Source organism: Geotrypetes seraphini, chromosome 7, assembly GCF_902459505.1.
Source record: "Geotrypetes seraphini chromosome 7, aGeoSer1.1, whole genome shotgun sequence".
Taxonomy (NCBI): Eukaryota; Metazoa; Chordata; class Amphibia; order Gymnophiona; family Dermophiidae; genus Geotrypetes; species Geotrypetes seraphini.
The window spans coordinates 68,554,410-68,582,132 of record NC_047090.1 but is presented as its reverse complement, the minus strand read 5'-3'; the positions used below and the strand labels follow the sequence as shown (position 1 = coordinate 68,582,132).

Here is a 27,723-nt window from a genome sequence, read left to right as displayed (position 1 = left end):
TTGATGGTTGGTATATCAAAATCAATAAAACTTGAAACTTACCAAAGTACCATAGTAGCTCCCCCTTTTACTAAGCCATGGTAGAGGTTTCTACCGCATCCTGGAGTGCTAAATTCTCTGATGCTCATAGAATTCCTATGAGTGTCAGAGTAGCGTCAGAGAATTTAACACTCTGGGCTGCGGTAGAAACCTCTACAATGGCTTATTAAAAGATGGCCTAAATAATGGAAGATAAAGACTTTTATGATTCATCCAGTCTGACAAACTAGGTAGCCAGAGTTGCACATAGTATAGAGAATAACACGGGGATAAATTTGTCCCCGTAACCACGAGCTCTATCCCCATCCCCATGAGCTCCATCCCCGTAATGCCCCGCAAACTATCTGATCCCATCCACACAAGCCTCAAATAGTTATGATTTTATACTGAACTTATTTTATTAAAGCATAAAAAGAAACAATGTTCCATACAATTGCCATTTTATAAATCACAAATAATACACAGCAAGGATCAACAAAACTCCTCTCTGCTTCCCCTCACAAATATCCCCTCCACTATCGAGAAAAATGAAAAAGCCAAATTACTACAGAATGCTACATAGAAAAATGAAGTTAACAGAATTCTTCAGTCACACATGGAGGAAACAGTGTTAGGGGAGTGCAACTAGGGCAACTGTCCACTGGTCAGAGAGAGCCCTAAGCCAGCTGGAAGCTACGGAAGCATGGCCTGGGCTTTGTGGTCCCGTATTATGTCTAATACCAACTCTAGCAGGATACATATTTAAAATCTGATATATTCTAATCACAAAATAGAAAATAAAATTATTTTTCTACCTTTTGTTGTCTGATCATTTTATTTTTCAAATCACATTGGTCTCAGGCTCTGTTTTCTTTTGTCTACTCTTAGCTCACTTGCCAGGATCTCCTGACCATTTGACATGTCTTCTTTCCCCATGCTCACTATTCATCTTCCATCTTTGTGTATGTTGTGACAGGGAGGCACCTGTCATAGTAACATAGTAGATGACGGCAGATAAAGACCCGAATGGTCCATCCAGTCTGCCCAACCTGATTCAAATTATCTATCTATCTATCTATCTATCTATCTATTTCTTCTTAGCTATTTCTAGGCAAGAATCCAAAGCTCTACCCGGTACTGTGCTTGTGTTCCATCTATTGAAGTCTCTGTCACGAGAAAAAAACCCTGCTCTAAGACCTACAATCCCTAGATCTAAGCCAATTCAGCAGTCAGAGAATAGGGTTTTAGCCAAAGTAAAACCAGCAGGGTTAAAACAAGAGAGCCATCCACCAGGAAACTCAGTAGGGAGGGCTCCCAAAATAATAGCCATTATTCCTTTCCCAAGAGCAGGGAAGTTTCACTGCAAAACCAAGCTGTGAAACAAAGAATCAACCCAAAAGGGGGTGGAGCTACACCTGGGAAGCTGCAAGCACCTAAGCCTTCAGACCTGAAGCAGAAATTCCCCAAGCAGCTATGTACTGGGACCTGGCAGAGGGATTTGTAAGGGAAAAGCAAAGTTATGTTACAGAGGGGGAAGGGGAAGCTCATGAATGGAGAGGAGAAATGGAAAATGTAAACAAAGAAGGTATGAAAATAACTGATTATGAATGTGACTTCAGTAATATGGGGTGGGAGAACCATACAAACACCCAAAGAAAAGTATGGAGCTTTAATGTAACTGCTTATCAGCACTGCTCTTTCAAACGTTTCTCCAACCCCATATTAAGTGAGCTGGGAATTGGGAGCTGGGAGCGTCTGTGTGCTGGGGGAGGGCTGAACAGTGCTGACAAGGAAAAGGGACTGAATGGAAGAACTAGGGAGATTGGCAGGTCCCTAAATAAGCCTCCAAGTTGCCTTGAAGTAAAAAAGGGGTCCATGGAAACTTGGGTGGGGCATAAAACAAATCTATGCACAGGAAGGGTTGTTTGTTTTCACCCCCACTGCTTGGCAAAACGGGAGAGGTCCCAAGAAATAAAGGCAGTGAAACTGAGAAGTTTCAAGTTTTAATAAAATTTGATGGATCGCTTAATCATAATACAAAGCCATGAACAAGTTTAAAACATGTAATACAATTCTCATTACAGGGAGACGACCTCATTAACATAGGCCAACAAACAAACAAAACAGACCCTAAAGGAAAATGAGGGAAGATATACAATATTTTGACAGTAAAGGAAACGAGTAAGGAAAAAAATGAAAGGAGGGGAAAGACAACGCTAAAAATCTTGTCTATAATACGCTCTTCCCTTATATATATTGGGAGGGAATTCCACAATTGTGGAGCAACGACAGAGAAAATATATTGCCTCCGGATATTAATAGCTTTCAGAGAAGGCTGTTGGTTATTAGATCTAAGTAATTGAGTGAAAGTATACGGCATTAAGACATGCTCAATAAAAGCCAGGGTTTTATGTAAAATTGACTTAAAAGTTAAAAGACAAATCTTATAGGTTATTCAATGTGCTACCGGGAGCCAATGAGATTTCTCAAAAAGTGGGGTAATGTGATTGAATTTCTTTGCTTTCCATATAAGTTTGATTGAAGTGTTTTGAATGAGCTGTAACCGTCTGATTTCTTTCAAGGCATTGCAGTAATCAATTCTTGATATGACCAAAGAGTGAATTAAAATATTAAGAGATTTGGGCTCCAACCATTTAGATACTAAACGAATTTGTCTCAGCCTAAAGAATGTGGATTTGACTACACTGCTAATTGTTCGTGAAAGGATAGTTTCTGGTTGAAGATGACCCCCAATATCTTGATAGAAGTAACTGTTTGTAGAATGGTACCGACTAAAATGATAGGATCGATGAGGTTAATTCCTTCTTTACAAGGAAAAAGAATTACTTTAATTTTATTGATATTGAGCGCCAACCTATTTGTATCGAGCCAGTAATGAATTTGATGGAGTTGTTGGAAAACCAATGAAAAGTGTTTTGTTTTTTTCTGGATTGACTAGAATGTACTTTGATGCAGCATCTTTCCGCTTACTAGTTCAGTCTTCCATCTTAAGCATGCTCGATTATTGCAACATCATGTACTTGGGATCCTTAAAAAAAAACATTTTAAGACTCAGAGTCATTCAAAATTCGGCAGCTCAACTGATTTTTGGGCTGAAGAAATGGGAACACATAAGCCCCTATTATCAAAAACTCCATTGGCTGCCCCCGGAGGCACAAATTCTGTTTAAATTTTCTTGTCGGTCGATGGAATGGTCAAGATGGTGGCGATGTGAGGAGCTGTGAGAGACGCGTTAAGATCTCTCCGCGTTTAGCTTTTGCCCAAGTTTATTTACCTCATTTTCTTTATGCCTCCGAAGAGAAAAGGGGTGGTCAGGGGACCTTCCTCGCCGACCCTGGCGTCTACCCCCCGGCAGCAAACGATGGAAAGCTTCTTTTCGGCTCTTCCAGCACCAGCAATATCCGGAGTAGAGAGCCCGGCGTTGGGCGGTGAAGAGAGGGAGTCGCTTGCCCTTTCGGGCATAGAAACATCGCTGTCTCCTCCGGTTTCCCATACTCCTCCGTGTCCAGCAACTGCCGGAACGAAGTGGCGAGAGACACCCGATCCCGGAAGTGGAGGTACGGGGTCTCCCGACGAGGGCACAGCGTCTGGAGACAGTTTGCTGATGGAAGCCAACAAGAGAGAGGGGGATTTGTCCTCTCCGACGGAGGTCTCCCTTCAAAGCATCTGGTCTTTACTTCAGCGGATGGAGTCAAAAATGGAAAAATCATTTGAAGAGGTAACAAAAATAGTGGAAAACTTGGACTCGTTGACTAAAACTGTGGAAATAATGAAAAGGGACTCTAGTGCTCAAACTAAGCAGATGCAGGAGGATATATTGCATTTACAACAATTTAAGGTGGCTTCAATTAAAGATAGTCTCCTTATGAATAAGAAATTGGAGCAATTTGAAAATTTTAATAGGCGTTTGAACCTCCGTATTTTAAATTTTCCTCATATTCCGGGTATAATGCCTTTGGACTTATTAAAAAGATACCTGATTGAAAATTTAAAGATTTCGTCAAACTGTATTCCCCCTATAAATAAAATCTACTATTTACCAAATAAGAAGATACACGGAAGACAAGAAGGAGAAAACGAGATTGAGAAAGAGATAAGGAGGAAAAATAATGAAGTAGAATTTGCTAATGTGACTGCTTTTCTTGAACAAACAATTACTACTGATACTGTTAGAGCTACGCTCTTAGTATCATTTGTTTTTGAACAAGACGTGAATATGATTATGAAACTATTCTTTAAAAACTCACAGAAATTATTTGGGGAGCAAAAAGTTTGGATATATCCTGATGTCGCAAAGACTACACAAGAACGGAGGAAAGAATTTCTTTCTATGCGTCAAGATATTATAAAACTGGGAGCAACTTTCCTGTTAGCATATCCCTGTAAATGCTTAGTTAGGTATTTGGGAGTTAAATACACATTTTTTTTCTCCTAATCATCTGAAGGAATTCTTGGATGTAAAGAAAATCATCAAGGACTAAGGGGAAAATAGAAATTAATAGCTGGTGTTTAGAACATAAAGCCTAATCGTTTAATTAAATTCCTTGTTAAATTTCTCTCAAAAAGTTTCGATTGACCATCCCCCTATTATGGTGGTCTAAGAAAGGAAAAATTTATTTTTATAAGTATGAATTTGTAATACTTCTGTATTGTTTTTCTTTCCTGTATTTAATGTAACAAGATGTATTCTTGTAAAAATTTTGTTGAATAATAGAAATAAAAAATTAAAAAAATAAAAAATAAATAAATTTTCTTGTCTGTGTTATAAATCAATATTTGGTCTAAATGCCTAGATTATATAAAGAAAACAGAATACTAGTAGATACATGGAAAAACATTACGATATGTCAATAATTTAACACCTATTCCAATTCACAAATCAACAAATCAAACTATATGGCTAAACTCCAAGATTCAAATTGGTGGATTTAAGGTCATCAGGAAGCATTGGATGATAGCAGGAATACGTACTTTAGAAGATGTTATATCTAATGGTAAGCTGCTTGACAGTTGCAACATAAATTTGGACTTAATAAATCACAAAATTTTATGTTAAATATATTTATTGATTTTTAAATCATATAATCAAGAATTAACTTGTACAGAAAGCAAATTAGCAATTCCATAAAGCAATAAACATTCCAATAACATTTAGATCATGTATAAACTAAAATGCTCAAGTCCTCAAATTGGATCCAAGGTTTCTTAGCGAAAGCAAAAGAAAAAGAATTGAACAAATGTACACTCTCATGTAAAGTTAGCTAGAAGGCTGATTACTGGGATTAAACAATAATCTTAGAGCTTATGGTTTTTCTGCCTCCAAACGGGAGAGCGCTAAAAAAGAAGTCAACTGATTAGGCTCAAAGAAAACATATTTAACTGATCGGTGATGTACTATACACTTACAAGGATGTCGTAAATAAAAAGTAGCACCTAAAGATGTAACACCTGGCTTTAACATAAGAAATTCACGGCGACGCTTTTGAGTCTCTCGTGAAAGATCAGGAAATATCTGCACTTTACAACCCATGAATTCTTTCTGTCTATTTTTAAAGTATAGTTTTAACAACCAAACTTTATCAATAGAGAGAGCTACTGTTATAATCAAAGTACTTGGTTCTATAGCCTCTTTATCAGATTTTTCCAATAACTCCGATACATCCAATAATCCTTGGTCCGACGACTTTTTTAGCAATTTAGTCTTATTAGGTAAATAATAGACTCGTGATAAAGGAGGTAATGAATCTTCTGAGGCCCCCAAAACTTCAAGAAAATATCTTTTAAACATTTCTCTAGGTGGTATCAATGGTAGCCTAGGAAAGTTAATTAATCTTAAGTTATTGTATCTGGAGTTGTTTTCCAAATTCTCCATCTTTCTCCTAAGATTTATATTATCTTTCATTAAAGTTTCCTGTAGTTGTTTAGATGATTTAATTTCCTGTTCAAGCTTTTGAACAGAGGAATTAGAGGCAGTCATTTCATTTTTCAGTTCTTTAAGTTCAGTAGAATGTTGAGACTGTTTCCCCTCAATTGACTGAAGTTTGGGACTTATGGTTTTCACCAGTCCGGCCATAAGATCCCATAGTGAGTCCAGAGTTACTTCTGAGGGTTTTTCCAAAGAAATTAAAGGTAAAGAAGTGTCATAGTGCTCACCGTCCAGTTGATTAACTTGTCGCTGTCCCTGAAGGCTAACTCGCCTCTCCTTAGATGATTTTTCCTCAGTTTCTTCAAAGGAGCTCATATCCATGAGAGCTCCTGTCAGCAGGCTCTGTGATGGACTACTTGCCTCAGGGGAAGGCAAGACCCCAATATCCGGGGTTCCCTTGGCCCTTGGAGAGCTGCTCAACTGTGGCTGCGGGGGCGGCGCCCTAACATCGGGGCTCAAAGATGTCTCCAATCCCGGAGGAATCACCACGGCCTCGCTAACGCCGCTACTCCTCTGCGGGCCTCCCTCCGACGCCGAAAATGCTCCCTGTATCCGTCTGAGGAGTTCCCCGATATCGCCGACTGCGGGGGTGGCAGTGGGCCGCGAGGCACCAGCGGCACTACGGCCCCTCCGTTTAGGCATCGGGTAGGTAATTTAAATCACAAAATTTTAGATGGTTGCAACTGAAGCAGGCTATTCAGGTAGGGTTCCCTGAATGGAAAAATTTAAATAATCAATATAGTTTGGTATTCTTGTGCTTTCAGGTAGACTTCCTGGGACACCAGGCCGCACAGTAGTATAAATTGTTAGCTGGATTGATAAATAAGAAACCAAAAACTGGTCTTAGGGACACTTGGAGTATTGAGATTAAGCACCAAATTTCTGTATCTCAATGGCCATGAATCTGGACTTGGAGGTTGAGATGTACAATGTCAGCATCTATGAGACAAACTTGGTTTTTACTGTTACATAGAGCATTATGGACCCCTGTTCGGTTACAAAAGTTAGATAGCTCTAAGTCAAATAAATGTTGGCATTGTCATCTCGAAGTAGGGACTTTAGATCATTTATTGTTCTATTGTCCACTTATTTTGGCATTTTGGAATTCAATATGGGGCCAAATAAATTGTTTATTGGAAAATCCAGTGGCATTGTCTTATAATACTGTGTTATTTGGCATGTCAATGAGAGCTAAAAGTCAAATATTATCTAAGAACAACAGACTTTTATTAATAATGACAGGAGTCGCCATACAACAAATTACAAGCAATTGGAAGAATTGGCAGAGGCTTAACTATAGTTTTTGGTGGAATTCATTGTGTCATATGTATAAAATGGAAAGAACAGGAGCCATTCAGAAAGGGAATTTTAAGAAATTTCAGGAGATTTGGGAGCCATTAGCAAAATATTGTAATGTCTAATCATTGTTTTCCCCTATAAACATGCACATCCGGGAGGGGGTAGGTTTGATAGGATAATAAATTTAGATATATTGAATTGAGGGTCATTATAGGAATTATATATGTCAGTCATTGTGTTTGTTTAGGAGGGAGGGGGGGAAATAATTTTGAAATAGATATTAATAGAATATTAAGTGTGATATTGAAGTAAAAATGTATTTATTGTTACACTTATTGTAAGATTTGAAAATAATTAAGAATTGAAAAAAAAAATATTTGGTCTGGCCCCCACTAGTTCCCCAATTTAACCTGGCAAGTTCTATTAGGCCCACACGAAGAATATATCTGTTCACCTATCCAATAATAAAGGCCTGCCACTACAAAAGATTCCTAGCCACATCCCTTGCCTTCCAGGCAGGCAAACGGAACGATTGGCTGAGTAACGTTATCACGCACTCCTCAACCTACTTCAATTTTAGAAAATTGGTAAAAACGAGTTTGTTCAATCAATTTGTAAACTAAGAATTTTTATAGCTCTGCTAATTCAACCTTAAGAACTATATAGCTTTCCACTTCTTCCATTATGTACGATTGTATTGATGACTTTGAATTGCGACCTCTTCGCTGATTGTCCAGCACTTCTTGTTGTAAACCGTCTCGAACTATCATGGCTTTGGCGGTATATAAGAATAAAATTATTATTATTAGTTATTGCATTGAGGAAGGAGCTTAAGCAGGCACAGCGCTCCCAAAGTGCAGACCCAGCTACCTGGGGGGTAGGGGTCCAAATACAAGCTGCACTCTTGTTTTGCTTCATTATTGTGGGCAACTAAAGCCCTGAGAGAAATGAACTTTAAACTGAAATGCAGCACAATGGAAATGATTGCTTAACCCATGTGACATTGAGAACTGAACTGTACCAGAATTATCACTGGGGTTTAAATCTGATATTCTTTGGGGGGATGGGGAGGTTGTGTGATTGGAGGAGAGTGACAAATAAAGTCTAACCCACTATTTTGAACTGAATCCAGAAAAATTCTGTGTTTTTCTTTTCACCAACCAAATCAAAGGCGCCTAAAATCTTGCCTGCGATCTGAGCCGGGTCTTCTGCTTGCCGAGGGCCTAGCCTGGCCACAATGTTGTTTCTCCATGTTCAGCATCTCCCTTCTCTGTCTCCTATACTTCCCTTTCTAGTATTTCCCCTGGATCCATCTCCCTGCATTCATCATCAACACTATTCTATGTCCCTACCTCTCTGTGCCCAGTATTGATCATCTGTGTCCCTATGCCCCCCCCCCAGTCCAACATCTCTCTTCTGCGTTTTTCTTCTCCCTCATGTCTAGCCATCTTCCCTCTGTGTCCATATATCCTCCAGCATCTGGCACTGCCCTACTGACCGTGCCCATATACCACCCCATGCAGTATTCCCTTTCCTCAGCACTTATCCCATGGCTTGAATACCTAGCTTACACTTCCCTCCACCACCCCCACCCTCCCCCCATGGTACAGTACCTCTCTCCCTTCCCTCAACACTCCCCAAGGATCCTGCACCTCTCTCCCTTCCCTCTAGCTCCAGCTCTGAGCTGCATGTCCGGTACCTTACCCTTCCCTCCAGCTCTGAGCCATGAATCTGGTACCTATCTCTTCCCTCCAGCTCCTAGCTGCAGGTCTGGCACATCTCATCCTTTCAGCTCTAGACCCTCTCTATATAGGTTTAGTATCTCTCCCCCTTCCCTCAAGCACCAACACCAGCCCCAGCTCCCCCCAGCCCAGATCCAGAACCCTCCTTCAGCTCTAGCTCTAGAGCTAGCCAGTACCCCCTCCCCTGTGGGTACAACGATAGCGGCAAAACCCTACTCTCCCTATGGGTCAGCATCTCTACCCCAGCTCCCCTCACGCCTACCTTACCCAAACAAGCCAGCTGTGCCATGCTGAAAAACCTTCAGAGGCCTGTTCCAAGGCCCTCCTTCTACCGACAAGCCTCTCCTTGATGTAACTTCCTGTTTTGTGTGTCATTCTCTAGTTACTACATACCTTCACCCTTCTATGCCATGTTTAAAATTTAAAAATTATTTACGTTTTGCTTTGATACTTCTTCCTATATAGGGATCTCTTGAGTTTAACCCATACATTTTTGAATTACACAAGCAAGGCAGATACACCACTGGTACCAACTGACAACAAAACTCTAGCTAATAGAGTTTGTGTGGGCAATTTTCTGTATATACTTCCCATGGTCTTGCAGGTTGCCTAAAATTCAATAGAACAGGTTTCCCACCCAAGGTAAATAATATTTTTCTGCTGTACATATTATCCAGAGTTTTACTTTCAAACTCAATTCCAAATCTATATGCATGTATCTGGGATCTCTTTGTATCCACTTTTTCAGGACCCTGATCTCTCCTAAGTTCACTCACAAGAAAGCCCTATGGAAGTCAGTTCCCCCTCAGTGTGGGCATAGGTGTAGGCAGAGTCCATGCTTTTACTATTTGTGTTTCTTCCAAACAGGTGCAAAAATATCTAGCAAATAAGCAACCCCATTCTGTTGCCAGCCAGTTTTCAAAGGGAATCCTATGTGGGATTTTCCATTAGAAAATGAGATTATGGGCCCCAAGGACAATCTCAGAATTTCTCCCATAACAAACACTGAAAGCGTATAGAGAATTTATATGGAGCTCAATGATGGGGGCCACTGCGTAACTTTAAAGTGGTAATTCAATGACACTGCACCCACTTTACTTGGATACAGGGTTACAATCAGGCATGAGTACTTATGCCAGCCAATGAGCTGGTATACTTGCTCTGGCCTAAATACTGGAGACATGTATTCTATAAGTTATATAAGTAATTGTATGTCCTGCGTGTGCTCTGCCCAGGTATGGCGTATGTATGACATGCATGAATTTACATACTAGTTTTTTAGCCTGTTACATTAACGGGTGCTAGAATTTCTTTCTTTCTTTCTCTCTCTCTCTCTCTCTTTTTCTTTCTTTCTCCCTTACTTTTACCTCCCCCCTGTCCAGTAGCACCCTTTTCCTGCTCCCCCTGTCCAGCAGTAGCCCTTCTCCATTCCTTTTACCTCCCTCCTGTCTAGTAGTACCCCTTCTCCCTTACCTGCTCACTGTCCAGCATCCGCTAGGCAGGGCAGCCTTGGGTCTTTTGCTAAGCCGGCCCGCCTCGCATTATTGAAGTAGGCCGGCCTATCAAATGAGCTGCAGCTGCTGCCGCTGCTGATCCGGGGGGGAGAAGGAGAGGCTTCGTCAGAAGTCAGCCGGCGTTGGAGATCGGGGCTGGAACATTTCTGGGAAAACTGCCGTACATGTTGCAAACCGCCGAAAGCTCCTACTGCTGCACATGCAGTGACACGGAGCCATGGATCAGGGATCACAGTCGCACAGAGTTTCAACTGTGCATGCGCGCTAAGGGTTTTATTATAGAGGATTAATGCATAGGCAAAATGTTACCTTTTATGCAAGCAACATACACTTGTATATGCCAGTATTTTAATCATTTATGCACATAACCGGTGAGAAAATGTTAGTGTGTTCTTTATAAAATTACCCCTAAAAAGGACAGATCTGTAATCCAGATGCCTGCATTTATATGCCCCTAGTGCACACATGTGTTAAGAACAGTGTCTCTCAAACTGTGTGCTAAGGCCCCAAAGAGATTTCAGGTGTGCCACAAGAGACTAGCATTTTACTTTATTTTTAAAAATTCCCTTCATAAGTATACACTAGAATAGATGACATGTACATCACATATGCATGAGTCTGTCAATGTTATGAGTATCTGTGTGTGTAAGGAATCAACTGCCGAGACAAGCATCGTTCTTTGATGTGATTGGTCCTTGAAAACTAACAGCAAGTAATTTTAGTTTTACTGTATATACTCAAATATAAGTCGAGACACCCCTTTTCCCCAAAAGGAGGAAAAATGGTTGACTCGAATATAAGTCGGGGGGGGGGGGGGGGGCTTAATATTCAAGTGTCCTGCAGGAGCCAGTAAGGAAGCTGCTTAGCACCGAGAAGCAGTGCCAAATCAGATGAAGAAATTGGATTGTGCAGCTGCTTAGCAATGGGGCAGGAGTTTGGAAAGCTTGCTCCTGCCTGCTGCACCTCCACCAGCGATCAGTAGAGGACCTGCTGCACCTCCACCAGGGATGGGCAGAGGTATGATAGGGCAGGAAGGAGGATGGGGGCAGAGCCTGGCGGCTTTACAAAATTCTGGGAGGGGGCATTGACCCGAATATAAACCGGGATCCCCATTTTTGGGCCAATTTTTTGGCCCAAAAATCCCGGTTTATATTCGAGTATATATGGTATTTCTTATGCAGTATTTATCCTAACTTGAGCAACAAAGCAATCAAGGCTTTGTTACCGCTTGGATCTTCTTAACTTTCCAAATTAGAATTTTTAGCTCTGACAGAAATTAAATGGGAAAAAAAAGAGAATGACTGCAGATGCAGATGATGAAATGTATGTTTTTGCTCGTTGACTATTGAGCCATATTTTGAATTAATTTGCACTCAAAAACAAGCACATCCATCGCACTGATTAGCAATTCTATTTTATCTACTTTAGTTTCACCATTGTTACAATTACCCATACATAGGGCTCCTTTTACAAAGACACGCTAAACTGCTGGACACGCTAGCCGCTACTGCCTCCTCTTGAGCAGGCGGTAGTTTTTAGGCCAGCGCGGCTTAATAAAAGGAGCCCATAGTTTAAAGAACTTTAAATAAATAACTCTCAAATTTAATTTTTTGTTGGTTTTTAAATTTTATAATTTCAATTATGTTTATGTTTTATTAAAACTTATTATACCGCTTAAACATACGACAGATCCAAGCAGTTTACAATACAAATACAATGTAAAAGGAACTATTAATAATAGGAAAGACACAGAAAAAATACCTATCACATCACTGGTGTCTTTAAAAGGAAATAAAGTGCCAGAGCTAAAAAAAAAAGTTTGAGAGACATTGGTTTAGAATATTAAAACTTCCACACATAAATGCATACCTAACAGTGAAAATGCCAGAAGGGCACCTAAGCACTATTCTGTAATAATATGTATACCTTACACAGCATGTAAACACAAGAGGATATATACGTGGGTGGAGCTTGGACAGAGCTCCCATTTAGGCATGTAACTTAGAGCATACTGTTACCTCTGCCACACTTAGGGGCATGCACTTATGCCAGCTCTATGGATGCAAGGCAGGAGTCATTTTAGGTGTGCCAATTTCTGTTTACACTACTATTCTAAAATAGAATCTAGGTGCCCAAATTCCATTATAGAATAGGCTCCTACCATGTATTCTCAGTGTGCCTACATGGAGACACCAAGCTGTAGACTAGACTCCTAAATGCACAAGAAGTTCATGTAATTTTATGTGGATTTTTATCATTGCTGAAAATCTATATGTAATGTTCAATGGATTCCTTAGCCATTTAAATTTATATCTTATTAAACAATTGTCAAACATATAGGATACATGTTCTTGCAGCTCAACGGCATAACTTACCATACCTCCAAATCATGTTCCCTTTTAAGATCTATATTGTTGACTATTTTGCAATTAAAATGGTAAACATTATACATACATCTTGCCTGGATTTAACCTCCCTCCCCCCTCGCAATACATGTATGGTTGGGGTATATGCTTTTCAAAATCATCCAGATCAGGTACTGGAGAAAATTCTTTAGATTATATAAAAATGAGCCTACACAGATAGGGCATAATGAACTACTAACCCTGGATTTTTGAATGCTTACCCTATGTTGGACAATTTTCTGTTCCATGCAGGAAACAAGGCAAGAGAGCAACCTATGCCAAAAGTAGTCAGTAGTGTAGTAAGGGGGAGGGGGCAGACTGCCCTAGGCACCGTCTTGGTGGGGGCGATGGCACCTCGCCGCCCTGCCACACTACATCATCTCTTTCCCCCAGTACCTCTTCAAATCTTCACCACTGCAACTTTTCCAGTCTGCTGCTTGCACCGGCCTGGCTCCCCTTTGAAATCACTTCCAGGTCGTGGGGCCAGGAAGTGACATCATTGCCATTGCCAGAGTGAACAGCAGGTCATAGAAGCTACTCACGCTGGCAATGAGAGGCTAGAGAAACTGGGCCTCTTCTCCTTTGAAAAGAGGAGACTGAGAGGGGACAAGATCGAAACATTCAAGATAATGAAGGAATAGACTTAGTAGATAAAGACAGGTTGTTCATCCTCTTCAAGGTGGAGAGAACGAGAGGGCACTCTCTGAAGTTAAAAGGGGATAGGTTCCGTACAAACACAAGCAAATTCTTCTTCAACCAGAGAGTGGTAGAAATCTGGAATGCTCTTCCAGAGGCTGTTATAGGGGAAATCCAGAACGTACACAGGTAAGGCTAGATTCAAATAGGGCACTGGTCTTTGACTTAAGGACTGCCGCGTGAGTGGACTGCTGGGCATGATGGACCACTGGTCTGACCCAGCAGTGGCAATTATTATATTCTTATGTATGGGGGGAAGGGAGGCACAAATGTGGCATGGGGAGAGAGGGGTACGGAAAGAGCATACACCGCTGAGTACAGTCACTTACTCTGCTTTCTCATGTTCCACCTTTGATTCATCTTCCTTTTCCTTGTCAATGTCCACTGCCTAAAACACACAAAAATTAATGCTTTTTATATATATCTGATAAGAACTCATAGAATATTAAAATATGTTTATTACTGGTATAGTCTTGGCAATGGTTGTGGCCACATGTGAGCAAACTAGATAAGGAGTGTAGTTTTTATTTGCTATCATATTGCTATTGTGTGAAATTGATTTGTTCAGGAAACTGGGAGTATCCCAGATACATTTTTCCAGCTGATAGTTCTACTGTTCTGCTCTTTTGAGATCTTGCCAGGTACTTATGACTTGAATTGGTCACTGTTGAAAACAGGATACTGGGCTTGATGGACCGTCAGTCTGTCCCAGTATGGCAATGCTTATGTTCACTGACTGAATGTATTTTGTTCAACCAACTTATCTGGTCACATAAAATGTATTTGATTAAGAGAAGGTGGAGTATTAGATATTCCAGGAATGTGTTTAAATTCAGTTAAAAATAACTGGATTATTCAAGTTGCACAAACAGCAGACCTAAAACAATCCAAAGAAAGTTATCCAGACTAAGGCCAAGACTGAGCGTCTTATCTTTCCACCTATACCCGTCTCTTCTTCCTCCATTCTATATTTCTGTTAACAACGCCCTCATCTCACTGTCTTGTTGGCTAGCGACCTCGGGATAATCTTTGACTCATCTCTCTCCTTTTCTTCATATATCCAATAGGCTGCCAAAACCTGTTTCTTTCTCTAAATTAGACCCTTCTTTCTGAGTGCACTGCTAAGACACTCATCCGTATCCTCATCACCTCTCACCTAGACTACTGCAACCTGCTTCTCACTGGCCTTCTACTAATCCAACATTCTCCCCTTCAATCTGTCCAGAACTCTGCTGCACGCCTCATATTCCACCAATGTCGCTATGCCTACATTACCCCTCTCCTCAAGTCACTTCATTGGCTCCCTAACCGTTTCTACATACAGTTCAAAATCCTCTTAAGGACCTATATATGTATTCGCTTTGCAGCTCCTCAGTATCTCTCCTCTCTCCCCACATTTCCCCACCCCCTTTCCTCCCCCGGGCACTCCTGTCATCGGGTAAGTTTCTCTTACCCATAACCTTCTTTTCTACGACTTACTCCAGAGTCCTTCCCTTCTACTTTGCTGCACCGTATGCCTGAAATGAACTGCCTGACTCGGTATGTCAAGCTCCATCTCTAGCAGTATTCAAATCCAGACACAAAGCCCACTTCTTTGAAGCTGCTTTCAATTGCAAACTCCAACCCACCTTCTAGCACTAATATCTGTCTTATCATTCCCTCTCTAATTCCCCTACCTGAGCACTCTGTATAGATGCACCTTCTTGTCCAGTCTGCCTGTCTTGACTAGATTGTAAGCTCTTTTGGACTGTCTCTTCTATGTAGAAATAAGTAGTAGTAGTAACTTTAACCAGTTACAATAATTGTCCTTGAAAAGCTGGTGTGAAGATTTGACCATGAAATCTATTTGCAAAGATTTCTTCCCACCCCCTTATATACATACCCCAGATAAATTCTTCTTTCAGTGCCACTTGTTTTTCAGAGGAATATGGCACCAGATAACTTTATGCTTTCTTTTTGTTCCTTTTTAATATATTTTAGCAAGTAGGTCACATAGTAATTGCTTAATCGTAAAAAAGGCACCTACTTTTCTTTATGGAATACCTCATTTTAGGCACCGTCACTTACACCTGTCATAATGCTCACATTTAGATTGTTAAAGAACCTGTGTATATTATAGTACTGTAGATTGTATGTATGTAAATGTGCATCCTACCCATAGTCCACCCAAACTTCATCCAAATCAACATCTACTTCCATACTATGCACCATTGAATATTAGCCAAAAAACTAATAACCTCCAGTGTAAATGCTGTAGCAAATGCTCATACTTTAAGCACTTTATATATCTTATGCACTCAGTTCATTTCAGTGAGTGTACACTTGCTGGGGAAGTTGCCTCAGAAGCTGCAGGGCAATCACTGCTCTGGAGCTATGAAGGGAAGCTTAAACAACTCATTAGCTTCCCTCCAACAATCTATCATAGGCAACCCCCTTGAAGTGGCTTAAACGGTAGTATAATTAATATATAATTCAAAAAAGTGCAAGCACTACTTATCTTTGCTTACATAAGAACATAAGAATTGCCGCTGCTGGGTCAAACCAATGGTCCATCCTGCCCAGCAGTCCGCTCATGCGGTAGCCCCAAGGTCAAGACCGGTGCTCCAAATGTCCAGTCTCACCAGTTTAGCATGAACTTGTCCAACTTTATCTTGAAACCCTGGAGGGTGTTTTCCCCTATAACAGACTCCGGAAGAGCATTCCAGTTTTCTACCACTCTCTGGATGAAGAAGAATTTCCTTATGTTTGTAAGGAATCTATCCCCTTTCAACTTTAGAGAGTGTCCTCTTGTTCTCCCTACCTTAGAGAAGGTAAACAGTCTGTCTTTCTCTACTAAGTCTATTCCCTTCTGTATTTAGTAGCATAAAGGTTTGATTGTGTGATGCAGGCACCATAAAAACTTCCTCTCAGAACTGCCGATGATGGCCAACATTTCATGATTTAAAAATAATTTCCTCAGGGCTCTGCAGTGTACTAACGCTGAGAGTCTTACAGCCGTTTAAGCCACTTCAACGGAGTTGCCTATGATAGATTGTTGGAGGGAAGCTAATGAGTTATTTAAGCTTCCCTTCATAGCTCCAGAGCAGTGATTGCCCTGCAGCTTCTGAGGCAACTTCCCCAGCAAGTGTACACTCACTGAAATGAACTGAGTGCATAAGATATAAAGTGGTTACAGTTTGAGCATTTGCTACAGCGTTTACACTAGAGATTATTAGTTTTTTGGTTATTGTATTTTTTTCTCCAGTTTCTCCTTATTCCTTGTTTTGCCATTGAATATTAGTGCATAGTTACAGAATAGCGCATAGGTAGAAAATGATATTTATATGCATACATGACTTGAATACTGGCATATGTGAGCATTTTTACATCCTAAATGTTGGCTCCGTTCTTAAAGAATTACTCTCTATATGTCTACTTCCAGATGAGTCTCTCTCCTCTTGTATCTAAGAACATAAGTAAATAAGAATAGCCATACTGGGTCAGACCAGTTGTCCATCTAGGCCAGTATTCTGTTTCCATAGTGGCCAATCCAGGTCATAAGTACACAGGAAACACCCAAATAGTAGCAACATTCTATACTATTGATTCCAGGGCAAGCAGTGGCTTCCCCCCCTGTCTATCTCAGTAGCATACTATGGACTTTTCCTCAAGGAACTTGTTCAAACCTTTGTGACTCTCTATTTCTTTCCATTTTGTGTGTATGTATATATGTGTTTCTATTTCTTTTTCTGATTAGGACACTGGACAGTTTTGCATAAGTAGTTTTTCCCTTTGGAAATCTGGGCTACGGAAGTCTACAAGTACAAAAATATTTGTGGATCTTGCATCGGCTTTGCTGCAGCACAGGATTAATATGCATTATCAAACCTGTATGTGGGAAGTCTTACACTACGTCTTGCTTGAAATTGTATTATCCATCTTCATGAGCCATTGCAATGAACAGACTGGTTGAATTTTGAAAATAAAAACCACATCTATTCTCACTGTAGTCTTCAACTTGACCTCTATACTGTCTGATCCTTGATGTTACTGTTGTTAATCATTATTAATCTTATGGAAGTTTAAATGATTCCTAGCAGACAACTGTGGGGTATAAGAAACAATATGATATGGTAAAAATCAATCTATTTACAGAGGAGACATCTGGCAATCACATAATGTATCAAGGTGATGTTTATCTCTATGATAACAAAGAACAATGAACCCCTGGGCAAGTCACTTAGGGCTTCTTTTTTTAAGGTGCGCTGATTTAGCGCACGATAAAGATTAGCATGCACTAAATCCTAAGATGCCTAAATTGGTTAGGGCTTAATAAAAGGCCCCCTTAATTCTCCACTGCCCCAGCTACATTATATAGATTGTGAACTCACCAGGACAGATAGGAAAAATGCTATATAAACTGCTTTGAGTGTGGTTGTAAAACTATAAAAAGGTGGTATATAAGCCCCAATCCCTTCCCTTCATGAGGGCAATGTTCAAAAGCCTCACTGAAAGTAAGACACTATTTGAGCATTGCCTATCTATTCCTTGGGTAAAACTATCCACATATGCTAACACCTTGGCTGGGGAGAGGTTGGTGGGAGACAATAATGCATATGTTTTAGCTTCACAAAAGGTGCCACACAAAAAGCTGGTTTAAATTTAGGCACTTCTGTGGGCAATAATCAAAGAAAAAGCATGCATGTAATTTTTATATGATTATCGCAGCAAATCCTCAAAGCCGGGTTTGCTGAAATGCAAATAGTTTGATTATCCATCCCTTCATCTAGATATGGTAGCAAACACCCAACTCACCTGTGCTTTTCTCCTTCTAATTGCACTCTCTAAAGCTGTTGTACTGTCGATACCAATGATTTCTGATATATCACCAAGCCCCGGCTCGTATCCATGCTTAGGTCCTTCTTTCTTGATGGGCACAGCAAAAACATCAGACATTTCCACCTCTCTTTGTTCACCTTTGGAAAACTGAACCAGCTCAGAAGAAACTGCATGTTCTGGAACATTGGTCTTCTCTATCTCCTGGACATCTTCATGAATCCCAAATTGTGTTGGATCAGGCATGTCCCCCAAAAGTTTTGTGACTTTGATGTTTTTGGCACCTTCCACTAGGCCACCTCCAAATACTGTACTCCACAAAATACGAAATATGCCCCACACTATAGTGAAGACAAACTGGAAGAAGCCTATAAACAACATCCAGAAGAAGGAGAAAAAGACCTTTACAAACTCCTTCATTGTCATCTTTCTTACCTTGCGAAATTGTTTCCTGAGATTTTTAAGAGTAAACATTTTAAAGAAATTAGAAACATTCTTCTTCAGTGCCACACAAGCAATAGTAAAAGCTGATGCAGATTCAAGAGACTGCTCTTCTTCTTCTTCTCGCACTTCTATCAAATGGTAAGGCTCCTCTTCATCCTCCTCTTCTTCAGGTCTTTCAATTGAATCAGATTCAGAGATCTGGGAGGCAAGCTGCATTTCAAAAATAGTATCCTCACAGAAGTTCACAAAAAGCTCCATCTTTTCTTGCTCTCCACCTTCATTAACCACATCAAAGATGAATTGTCTCTTGGACTCCTTCACCTGTGGTTTCTCCCACTGTGTCCTGCTGGACTCACTAATTTCAAAGTAGACTCGCTCTATTCTCTTTGCACCTCCCATGATCTCAATGCGACCCAAGTATGGACTAAAATAACTCAAAACACTGTCAGCTGGATCTAAAAGTACCTGAAGACGGGAATCGTGTGGCATGTGCTCAGACAAGTTAGTCAGCAAAACAGCTACATTAAATCCAATGTCCTTGGCTGGTTCATGGAATCGATCTACAAATTCAACATAATTAAACATGTCATTTTCATCTGCTTCCGCACAGGAGAGCAGGAATTCAATCTCTGACTGGATATAATGTTTTTGGCCTTCCATGGCTTTCTGGAATTCTTTTTTTGATATTATTCCTTTTCCATCTGGATCATACTCTTTGAAGGTGTCCGAGGTTGTTAGGTCTTTCAACTTGAGGAACATGTCAAAGAATTTTAGGATCATTTCCATGTTGCTGGAAGATTCTACCAGTGTGTCTACCATCTGCTTCCCTATAGTTCCATTCACAACATTGCCTAGATTTATTGAAAAGGAAAATATTTAAAATGTATTTTGTCTATTGCACAAATATATTCATATATAATCTCCTACCATGCAAACAGACCACAATGAACTTATTCTGCTTTCTTTCAGAAATGTTTAAAACATAGTGAATTTTCAAAAAGCCCTTTTACCCAGATATTGATTTGTCTGGGTAAAAGGTCGTTTTGAAAATGACTCGTCCTTAAAGTGGTTAAAATTGTGTATGCTGTAGAGCAATGAGAGTATTTTAAGGCACATTTTCTGTAGGTGTTCCTGGAGGAACTACTTCTAAACTACACAAGTATGCTGACTTTGCAGGTATTTACCACATTTTTGTTCTAAACCTAGCCTGGAATAAAAAAAAATTGTGCCGATCACTTTTTTCTGGTTGTGTAAAGCAAACAATCATTTACAGTTACTATGGGCTCCTTTTACAAAGGTGCACTAGTGGTTTTAGCGCGCGCGCTAACTGCTACCGCCTCCTTTTAAGCAGGCGGTAATTTTTCAGCTAGCGTGCGCTATAGCGCATGCTAATCTTGTGCATGCGTTAAAAACGCTAGCGCACCTTTGTAAAAGGAGCCCTATATCATATCATCAGGTGTTTATGCAATAAATCACTTTTTAAAATTAATTTAGTTTATCTCTGAAATAGACATAAACCCCTAAATTCTGTAAAGTTGGATGCACAATTTTACACTTATGGCTATATTCTATATATGGTGCCCCCCCCCCAAAAAAAAATCAGTGCTAACAGTTACAGCGCTAGGTGCTATTCTATAAAAAGTACATGCACCTTATAGAATTGTGCTCAGTGCCAGTGTGCAACATAACTTTTAGGTGCACCTATTTAGGCCAAGGAAAACCAGGCCTAAATACATGTGCCTAATTTGGGCACACATCAGGTGTATTCTATAACACTGCACATAAATTTTAGGAACGCCTATGATCAACTCATGCTCCTCCCTTGGTCATGCCTCCTTCTCAGATTTGCACACTAGAACTGACGAACAGCACTTTATAGAATATGCCTACCAAACTGTGTGTGTAACTTCTAATTAGTGCCAGTGTCAATTATGAGGTAATTGCATGCACAAATTGGCTGTCCGCATCAATTTGCACCCACAGCTTAATGCGCCATATACAGAATTTGGGAGTTAGTGCATAAAGGTACACGTGCAATTTATAGAGTAAGGTTTGTTGCATACCTAACTTGATTGTTTAATTAGATGCTAATAGGTTGTAACAATCAATACGTCCCACTTATTGGTATTAATTGGTGCTAATTGCCCTTATTTGATAGTCAATAAACTGGAACCCTGAAACTCCCTCTATAAAGTTTTCCCATTATTAAAATTGTGCAGCAATTTTAATAATGGGAAAAAAGAAAACTAAGAACCAGCCTCCACAAAAAACAGAGAATCAAACAGTAGAGTCAAAGGGCCTGATTATCAAAATGGCATCCCAATTGTAGGTGGTGGTAGGCGTCCTACTGCTGTCTAATGGACCAACTGGGACACACTTTATAAAAAAAAAAATTGATGTTGCAAAGGATGCCTAAAATGTAGGCATCTGACTCACAACCTAAAGAGGCATCTCGACACACTTATGGATACACTTATGGCCAGTGTAGACGTGGCTTATGCCGGAAGTGGACTTAGACATCCGTAGACGTGCCTAGGCGCTTCCGTAGGTATGAGTCAGATGTCTTAAATGTAGGCCTGTAAAATGCTGCCCTACATTTAAGGTATCTATACAAAAAAAATAGATGTGATCTAGATGTGGCGCCTATCTGTGATTGACACGTGGTAGGTGTCCGTTTTGCAAGCGCCATGTCCGGAATCAGGCCCAAAATGTCAAATGACCAAACAGTGTGTAATCCAAAGTCCTTAAAAAAGTTCTTTATTAAAAAACAATGCTAACACAGTTACTTAATGGTGCTCAACACGAGCTGTGTTTGGCACTCTTAACTAAAAAGTAACTATATAAAGTAACTATACATTATATTACTCACTACTGTATAATATAATATATTACAATTACTCATTCATTTTGCATGAAAATAATCATTACATTTATTCATTACTTTTTAAAGTAATATATAACCAATCATTAGGGTTACCATTTGGCTCCAGAAAAAGGAGGATGGATTGAGGCATCTGGATTTTACTTCCATTGAAAGCCTTTATCTCCTTTTTCTGGAGCCATATGGTAACCCTACTAATCATATATTACTTAGTAATATATTACTGCCGAAGTTAGCATCCAGGGTACAAACAGATGGTATGACTGAGCAGCTAACCACTAGAAGGATTAAGGCATGATGTCTCCTTAATCCTCCAGTGATTACAGTTCCCCTCCCTCTTCCCTGAAAGTGAAACTGAATGGAGTTACCAGGCTCAATGACATCTTCATGTATTATGGGAATTCATAACAAAGCAGGAAACAGATCTGAGGATTATCCAAGTAGTTAGTGCAATGGACTGTGAACCACTAGGCTACCCCTCTGCTCTACATAGATGTCTGTTTGGTCATTTGCTAAGAATACTGCCATAGTGCCATCCATATCTTTTCTTTGTCGTTGTTCGGAATTCAGACATTCTAGTTTGTAAAATAGCTGTTTGTGCTGGACGTCTCTTCCACAAGGACATCCATTTCACAAATTATCGAACAGGAAATATGTGAGATGGCCATTCATTTTGGATGTTATGACCTGCATGCCCTTATTCTGACTTGGACGTCCTTTTGAAAGGGATATTCAGCGGGATATAGCCAGCCATCTCCTGCTGTGTAACGTCAGACATCTGGCTATGAGCTATTTGGCAGGAGCAATTGTTGGCCAGACAAATAACACAGAATATTGGGTGGTTTATTTTTAGGTAGTTTTAGATATTTTTCCCCATTTTGGGACATTTTTTCCCCAGTTCATTTCACTAATTTGTTTTATGTTTAAATATCTTTATTATTGAAGGCACACCACTCCATAAAAGTGAGAAATTGACCAAGCACAACATACAATTGCCCAGTTCACTTCATTAGCCATTCATAATTCTGCTATGATAGAACTCTCCAAAGTGGTTCCCATATGACAGTCTATAAGCAGCTTTTTTTGACTCCCATTCACTCAGTCCCATTCTCTCCATTGTCAAGTGGTGAATCATTCCGGAGTGCCATTGTGGGAGTATGGGTTAGTCAACATCCAACCATTTAATTAAAATAGCTTTCATAGCTAACAACATAACTCTCTTAAGAAACAACTTTAGCCCTCTCAGTACAGGATGTTGTACATCAAAGATCCAAAACAAGCTATAACTGTTTAAGTGTCATTTAATGTGATATATACACTGCACTTGGGTAGAAACTGACACCTAAAAGCTTTCAATAAAAGGGAAAACCCAAAACATGAGATAGGGTGGCCTAAGCCTTAGGGCAGTTATCAGTTCTTGCAATCTGAGCCATTTCATAATAGGTCACTTCAGGCAGAAAATTACGCAGACAGTGCAAATAGCACTGTGATTGTTCACCTAAAAGTGACACCTCTAACTCAGTACTCCAGATAACGGCCAACTTGACATAGTCCAATTCTGTTGTCAAATCTAATAAATATTTATGGTGATATTTCAACGGGACTCTTAATTGTGAATCCGAACAATACAGTTTCGACAATTGGTCTTATGAATCATTGGTAAGCAAAGACATAGAAGCATAAAAACATGATGGCAGATAAAGGCCAAATGGCCCATCCACAGAATCCACCATCTCCTTCTCTCCCTAAGAGATCCCACATGCCTGTCCCATGCTTTCTTGAATTTAGACATACCGGTAGGGCTCCTTTTATCAAGCTGAGGTAGGCGGTTAACGTGCGGAATACCGCGCGTTCAACCGTCTGCCGCGCTAGTTGCTAATGCTTCCATTGACGAGGCATTCATTTTTTGGTGTGGAGTTGGACTATTTGCATTGACTTGTTTTGTTGAATTTCACAAAATAGGTTGCAATTTGTGGAGGGTGGTTCTCAGAGGCTGTGTCGGTATCTGAGAATGACAGGCCTTCACAAATCTGTTTTAATACAAAATTCTTAAAGTGCATTAGAACATTTTAACATATGATAATCAACTTAATGTACATAATTTTATAATGCTAAATTTTTAAGATGCACCAACAAGCTGAATGCATAATGCACATGCCTAGGTTTTATTTAGGTGACGAGGAAGGAATTTTTTGAGATTCTGTAAGTGGAGCAGGAACCTCCCCCCCCCCAATGATACACCCTCTTTTCCTGCTATCTCTATCTGTGTATCTAGCGGTTTTTAGTTTGAATGACAGGAGAGGGTGATCAGTTGCAGGATTTTGTATGTTAATTATAGGTGTTCAGGAGGAAGGGAGGTTGGCGTGATGAAATGTCTGACGTGCTAACCCCCGTAGCGCACCTTTGATAAAAGGAGCCCATAGTCTTTGTCTCTACAACCTCTACCGGGAGACTATATCACGCATCTACACCCTTTCTGTAAAAAAGTATTTTCTTAGATTAATCCTGATGAAGACCACTGATCATTTTAGTAGCCTTCCTCTAAATTGACTCCATCTTATTTTTATTGTTTTTGAAGGTGCCATCTCCAGAATTGCATACAATATTCTAAATGAGGTCTCACCAGGGTCTTATACAGTGGCATCAATACCTTATTTTTCCTACTGGCCATACCTCTCCTTAAGCACCCTAGCATCCTTCTAGCTTTCACTGTTGCCTTTTCAACCTGTTTGGCCACCTTTAGACCTTCACATATTATCACAACCAAGTCTCGCTCCTCTTTCGTGCACAAAAGTTCTTCACCCTATATACTGTACTATTCCCTCAGGTTTTGCAGCCCAAATGCTTGACCTTGCCAAATTTCAGACCATTCTTCAAGCTTTGCTAGGTCCTTACTCATAGTAATAGAAAAATGGAAAGGTCAAGGTCAAAAACTGGCACTCAAAATGGCTCACATATAAATTAGCTACACTGGGGGACTACTGTTGTTCCCATCGCCATCCCTTTTATTTGTAAATAATATCTATCTTGAAACATGAAAATTTTTTTGAGAAGAATAAAAACATAACAAGGTAACTAAGAAATATGCTGGAGGATGTTTAAGTGTTGGAGTCTTTATGGACAAAGATAAGTAACCGCCTAGCACATTAGTATATTTTTGGGCTGATTTTGTGCATTATGCCCTTCTGAACTCATGGACTATTTTGACAGTATTTTAATATTATGCTGCTTTAATTAAGGGCTTGCTAGTTTAGGGTTCCAGCGATTCAGACGATTAAAGGATTCACAGATTGGGACCTGGAATAACTTTGTGTTATAAGAAGCCCGATGATCCGTTCACAATAAACAAGTCTGGTGTTTTTCTACCTATTTTTTTCAAGTATTCAGCAATAAGAAGAGTTTTGTCTTTACTAATAAGTGTAAGAATTATGTTGAAATCTCATTCTTATGTTTATGAATATATATATATATCTTGAAGTACAACCTACCTTAGGTTATTCATATATATTTTTGGATTAATTAAGCGTTTTGTGTAGTGTTTTGATATATTTTGCGATGCCACAGAGAAAGGGATCAACAAGTACAGTACATAACAAATAAAATAAAACAAAAAAAGTGTACAGGCCCACTGAACTGGGCCTAAAATATTCTTTATTTACAGAGACCTGACACTGCTAGCGCTTCGACTGAAAGGCCTGCATCAGGGGTCTAAAATGATACACAAATAAATATAAAATATTTAATAAAATAAATACAACTTGCAATGAAATATAAAAACATCAAAAGGTGGCATTTTTATAATCATATACCCCCTTTTATAAAACCATGATAACGATTTTTAGCATAGGCCAGCATGCTGAATGCTTTGCTCTGCTCTCAATGCTCATAGAGTTCCTATGAGCACCAGGAGCAGCGCAGAGCATTTAGAGGGCTGATGGAAGGCCGATGGAAGATCTTTAATATGGCTTTGGACTCGTAGTGGGAGACCAACTCTGGGAACTTGTGAAAGCATGAGTAGCCACCTTCTTTCTCTGAACTGTCTCAAGACTTTTTTTGGATCTTTTAAGGATTGTTTTGCGGTCGATTAGCATTGAGCTTCCGCACTGTGGAGTTGGACTATTTGCATTGGCTTGTTTTGTTGGATTTCACAAAATAGGTTGCAATTTGTGGAGGGTGGCTCTGCAGCATCAATATTGTGATTGCCTGTAGTTCTCAGAGGCTGTGTCGATATCTGAGAATGACAGGCCTTCACAAATTTGTTTTAATACAAAATTCTTAAAGTGCATTAGAACATTTTAACATATGATAATCAACTTAATGTACATTATTTTATAATGCTAAATTTTTAAGATGCACCAACAAGCTGAATGCATAATGCACATGCCTAGGTTTTATTTAGGTGACGAGGAAGGAATTTTTTGAGATTCTGTAAGTGGAGCAGGGACCTCACCCCTCCCCCCCAATGATACACCCTTTCTTCCTGCTATCTCTATCTGTGCATCTAGCGGTTTTTAGTTTGAATGACAGGAGAGGGTGATCAGTCGCAGGATTTTGTATGTTAATTACAGGTGTCCAGGAGGAAGGGAGGTTGGCCAATCAGGTTTAGCCCTGCTCTGAAGTTCCTAAAATTGCTTGACCAAGTTTTGTGGCTAGCACTGAAAATCACTGCTAGCTTCTCAACTTTTCTCTTTCATCCCCAATCCTTGCCCAGATGTTGACTTTAGCCAACTTGTGAAACCAAATGTTATGTTGTACAAATCAATGACATTATTAGAGCATAATAGTCCCAACCTTCCAATAATGACAGCAGCATCACCACCATGTCCTGCAGCAGGTCCAAAAGTTCTTTCAGAAGCTCAATCTGACTGGAATCCTGAATCATGGAACATAACATAATTAGCAGTGCTCTGATTATGAGAACAAGTAATATGAGCATTTGAGGCAATCAGTACACAGAGCACAAGACAACATATGTGGGCAGAAAGACAATTGCAAACACAAATTTAAATATATCTAGTTGTTCGGGCTGAAAGCAGACCTGAGGTCCATGAAGTACAACTCTTTTTCAACTAGATATTGGCTGCAAGGAAGTTCTCACTTTGGGTTCAGTTTATTCTGCAATTAGCATTATTTGACTGTTCGTAAGATATATTTTTCCTAACAATACAGGACTTTAAAATATTTGAAGTAGAAGCTCCTGGAGGAAAAGTCCATAAACCATCATTAGCCATCAAGGTCTGAGGCAGCCATCAATTATGTCTGAGTGTAGGAAATGCTCTTTGGGATCTTATTGGTACTTGTGACCTGGATTGGCTGCTGTCAGACAGCATACTGAGTTCAGTGAACTTCTCATTTGACCCAGTATGGTATATTTTGCTTAGTTTTGCAACCACAACTCTGGGTCTAGATTGGCTTACATTCTTGTAATAAAACTCTTTGGGCTGGTTTCTGTATATGGTGCCCAGATCTGCACACCCAAATTTGTGCACATGCCCTAGAAGTGCATGCAAATTAATTGCTTAACAAGCTCAATGACATCAATTGAGTGCTAACAACACAGTACCAACAGTACAGAAGCTTATGTGTTGTAACTTCTCACAAAACCACATGTATTGCAATATCATTACAGAAGTTTATGTAAACCACTCTGAATTGACTCCTCAGTCATTAGTAGCGGTATAGAAGCTTTCAATAAACAATGTTAATTGACACTCATTAATATGTGCACACATCTGGCTGTGTGCTATTCTATAAGGTAATGTGCCTAACTCCCCTAGTGCTTATCATGAAGGGAGGGTAGCCATGGGAGGAGCATGGACGTGTTATAGAATACCAGGTCAATGTGCCTAATTTGGGCACCAGCATTTACAGCAGGCTTCAGCCGACATAAATCTGGTACCTACAGTTAGGGATAAGATCTGGACTTAAGTGTTATTTTATAAAGGATGTAAGCTGAGTGCCA

At 39.8% G+C, this 27,723-nt stretch overlaps 1 protein-coding gene across 2 annotated transcripts in view; it reads right to left on the bottom strand.

The window, feature by feature from the left end:
- The window catches only part of RYR3 (ryanodine receptor 3), a 693,107-nt gene that overhangs the window by 52,546 nt on the left and 612,838 nt on the right, over positions 1 to 27,723 (bottom strand). For both annotated transcript variants that reach the window (XM_033952387.1, XM_033952388.1), the window contains 3 exons: positions 26,553 to 26,634; positions 18,416 to 19,731; positions 13,951 to 14,009 (listed from right to left, as the gene is read on the bottom strand). In XM_033952387.1, coding sequence (XP_033808278.1) covers positions 13,951 to 14,009; positions 18,416 to 19,731; positions 26,553 to 26,634 — 1,457 coding nt within the window. The remainder of the gene's footprint in view (positions 1 to 13,950; positions 14,010 to 18,415; positions 19,732 to 26,552; positions 26,635 to 27,723) is intronic.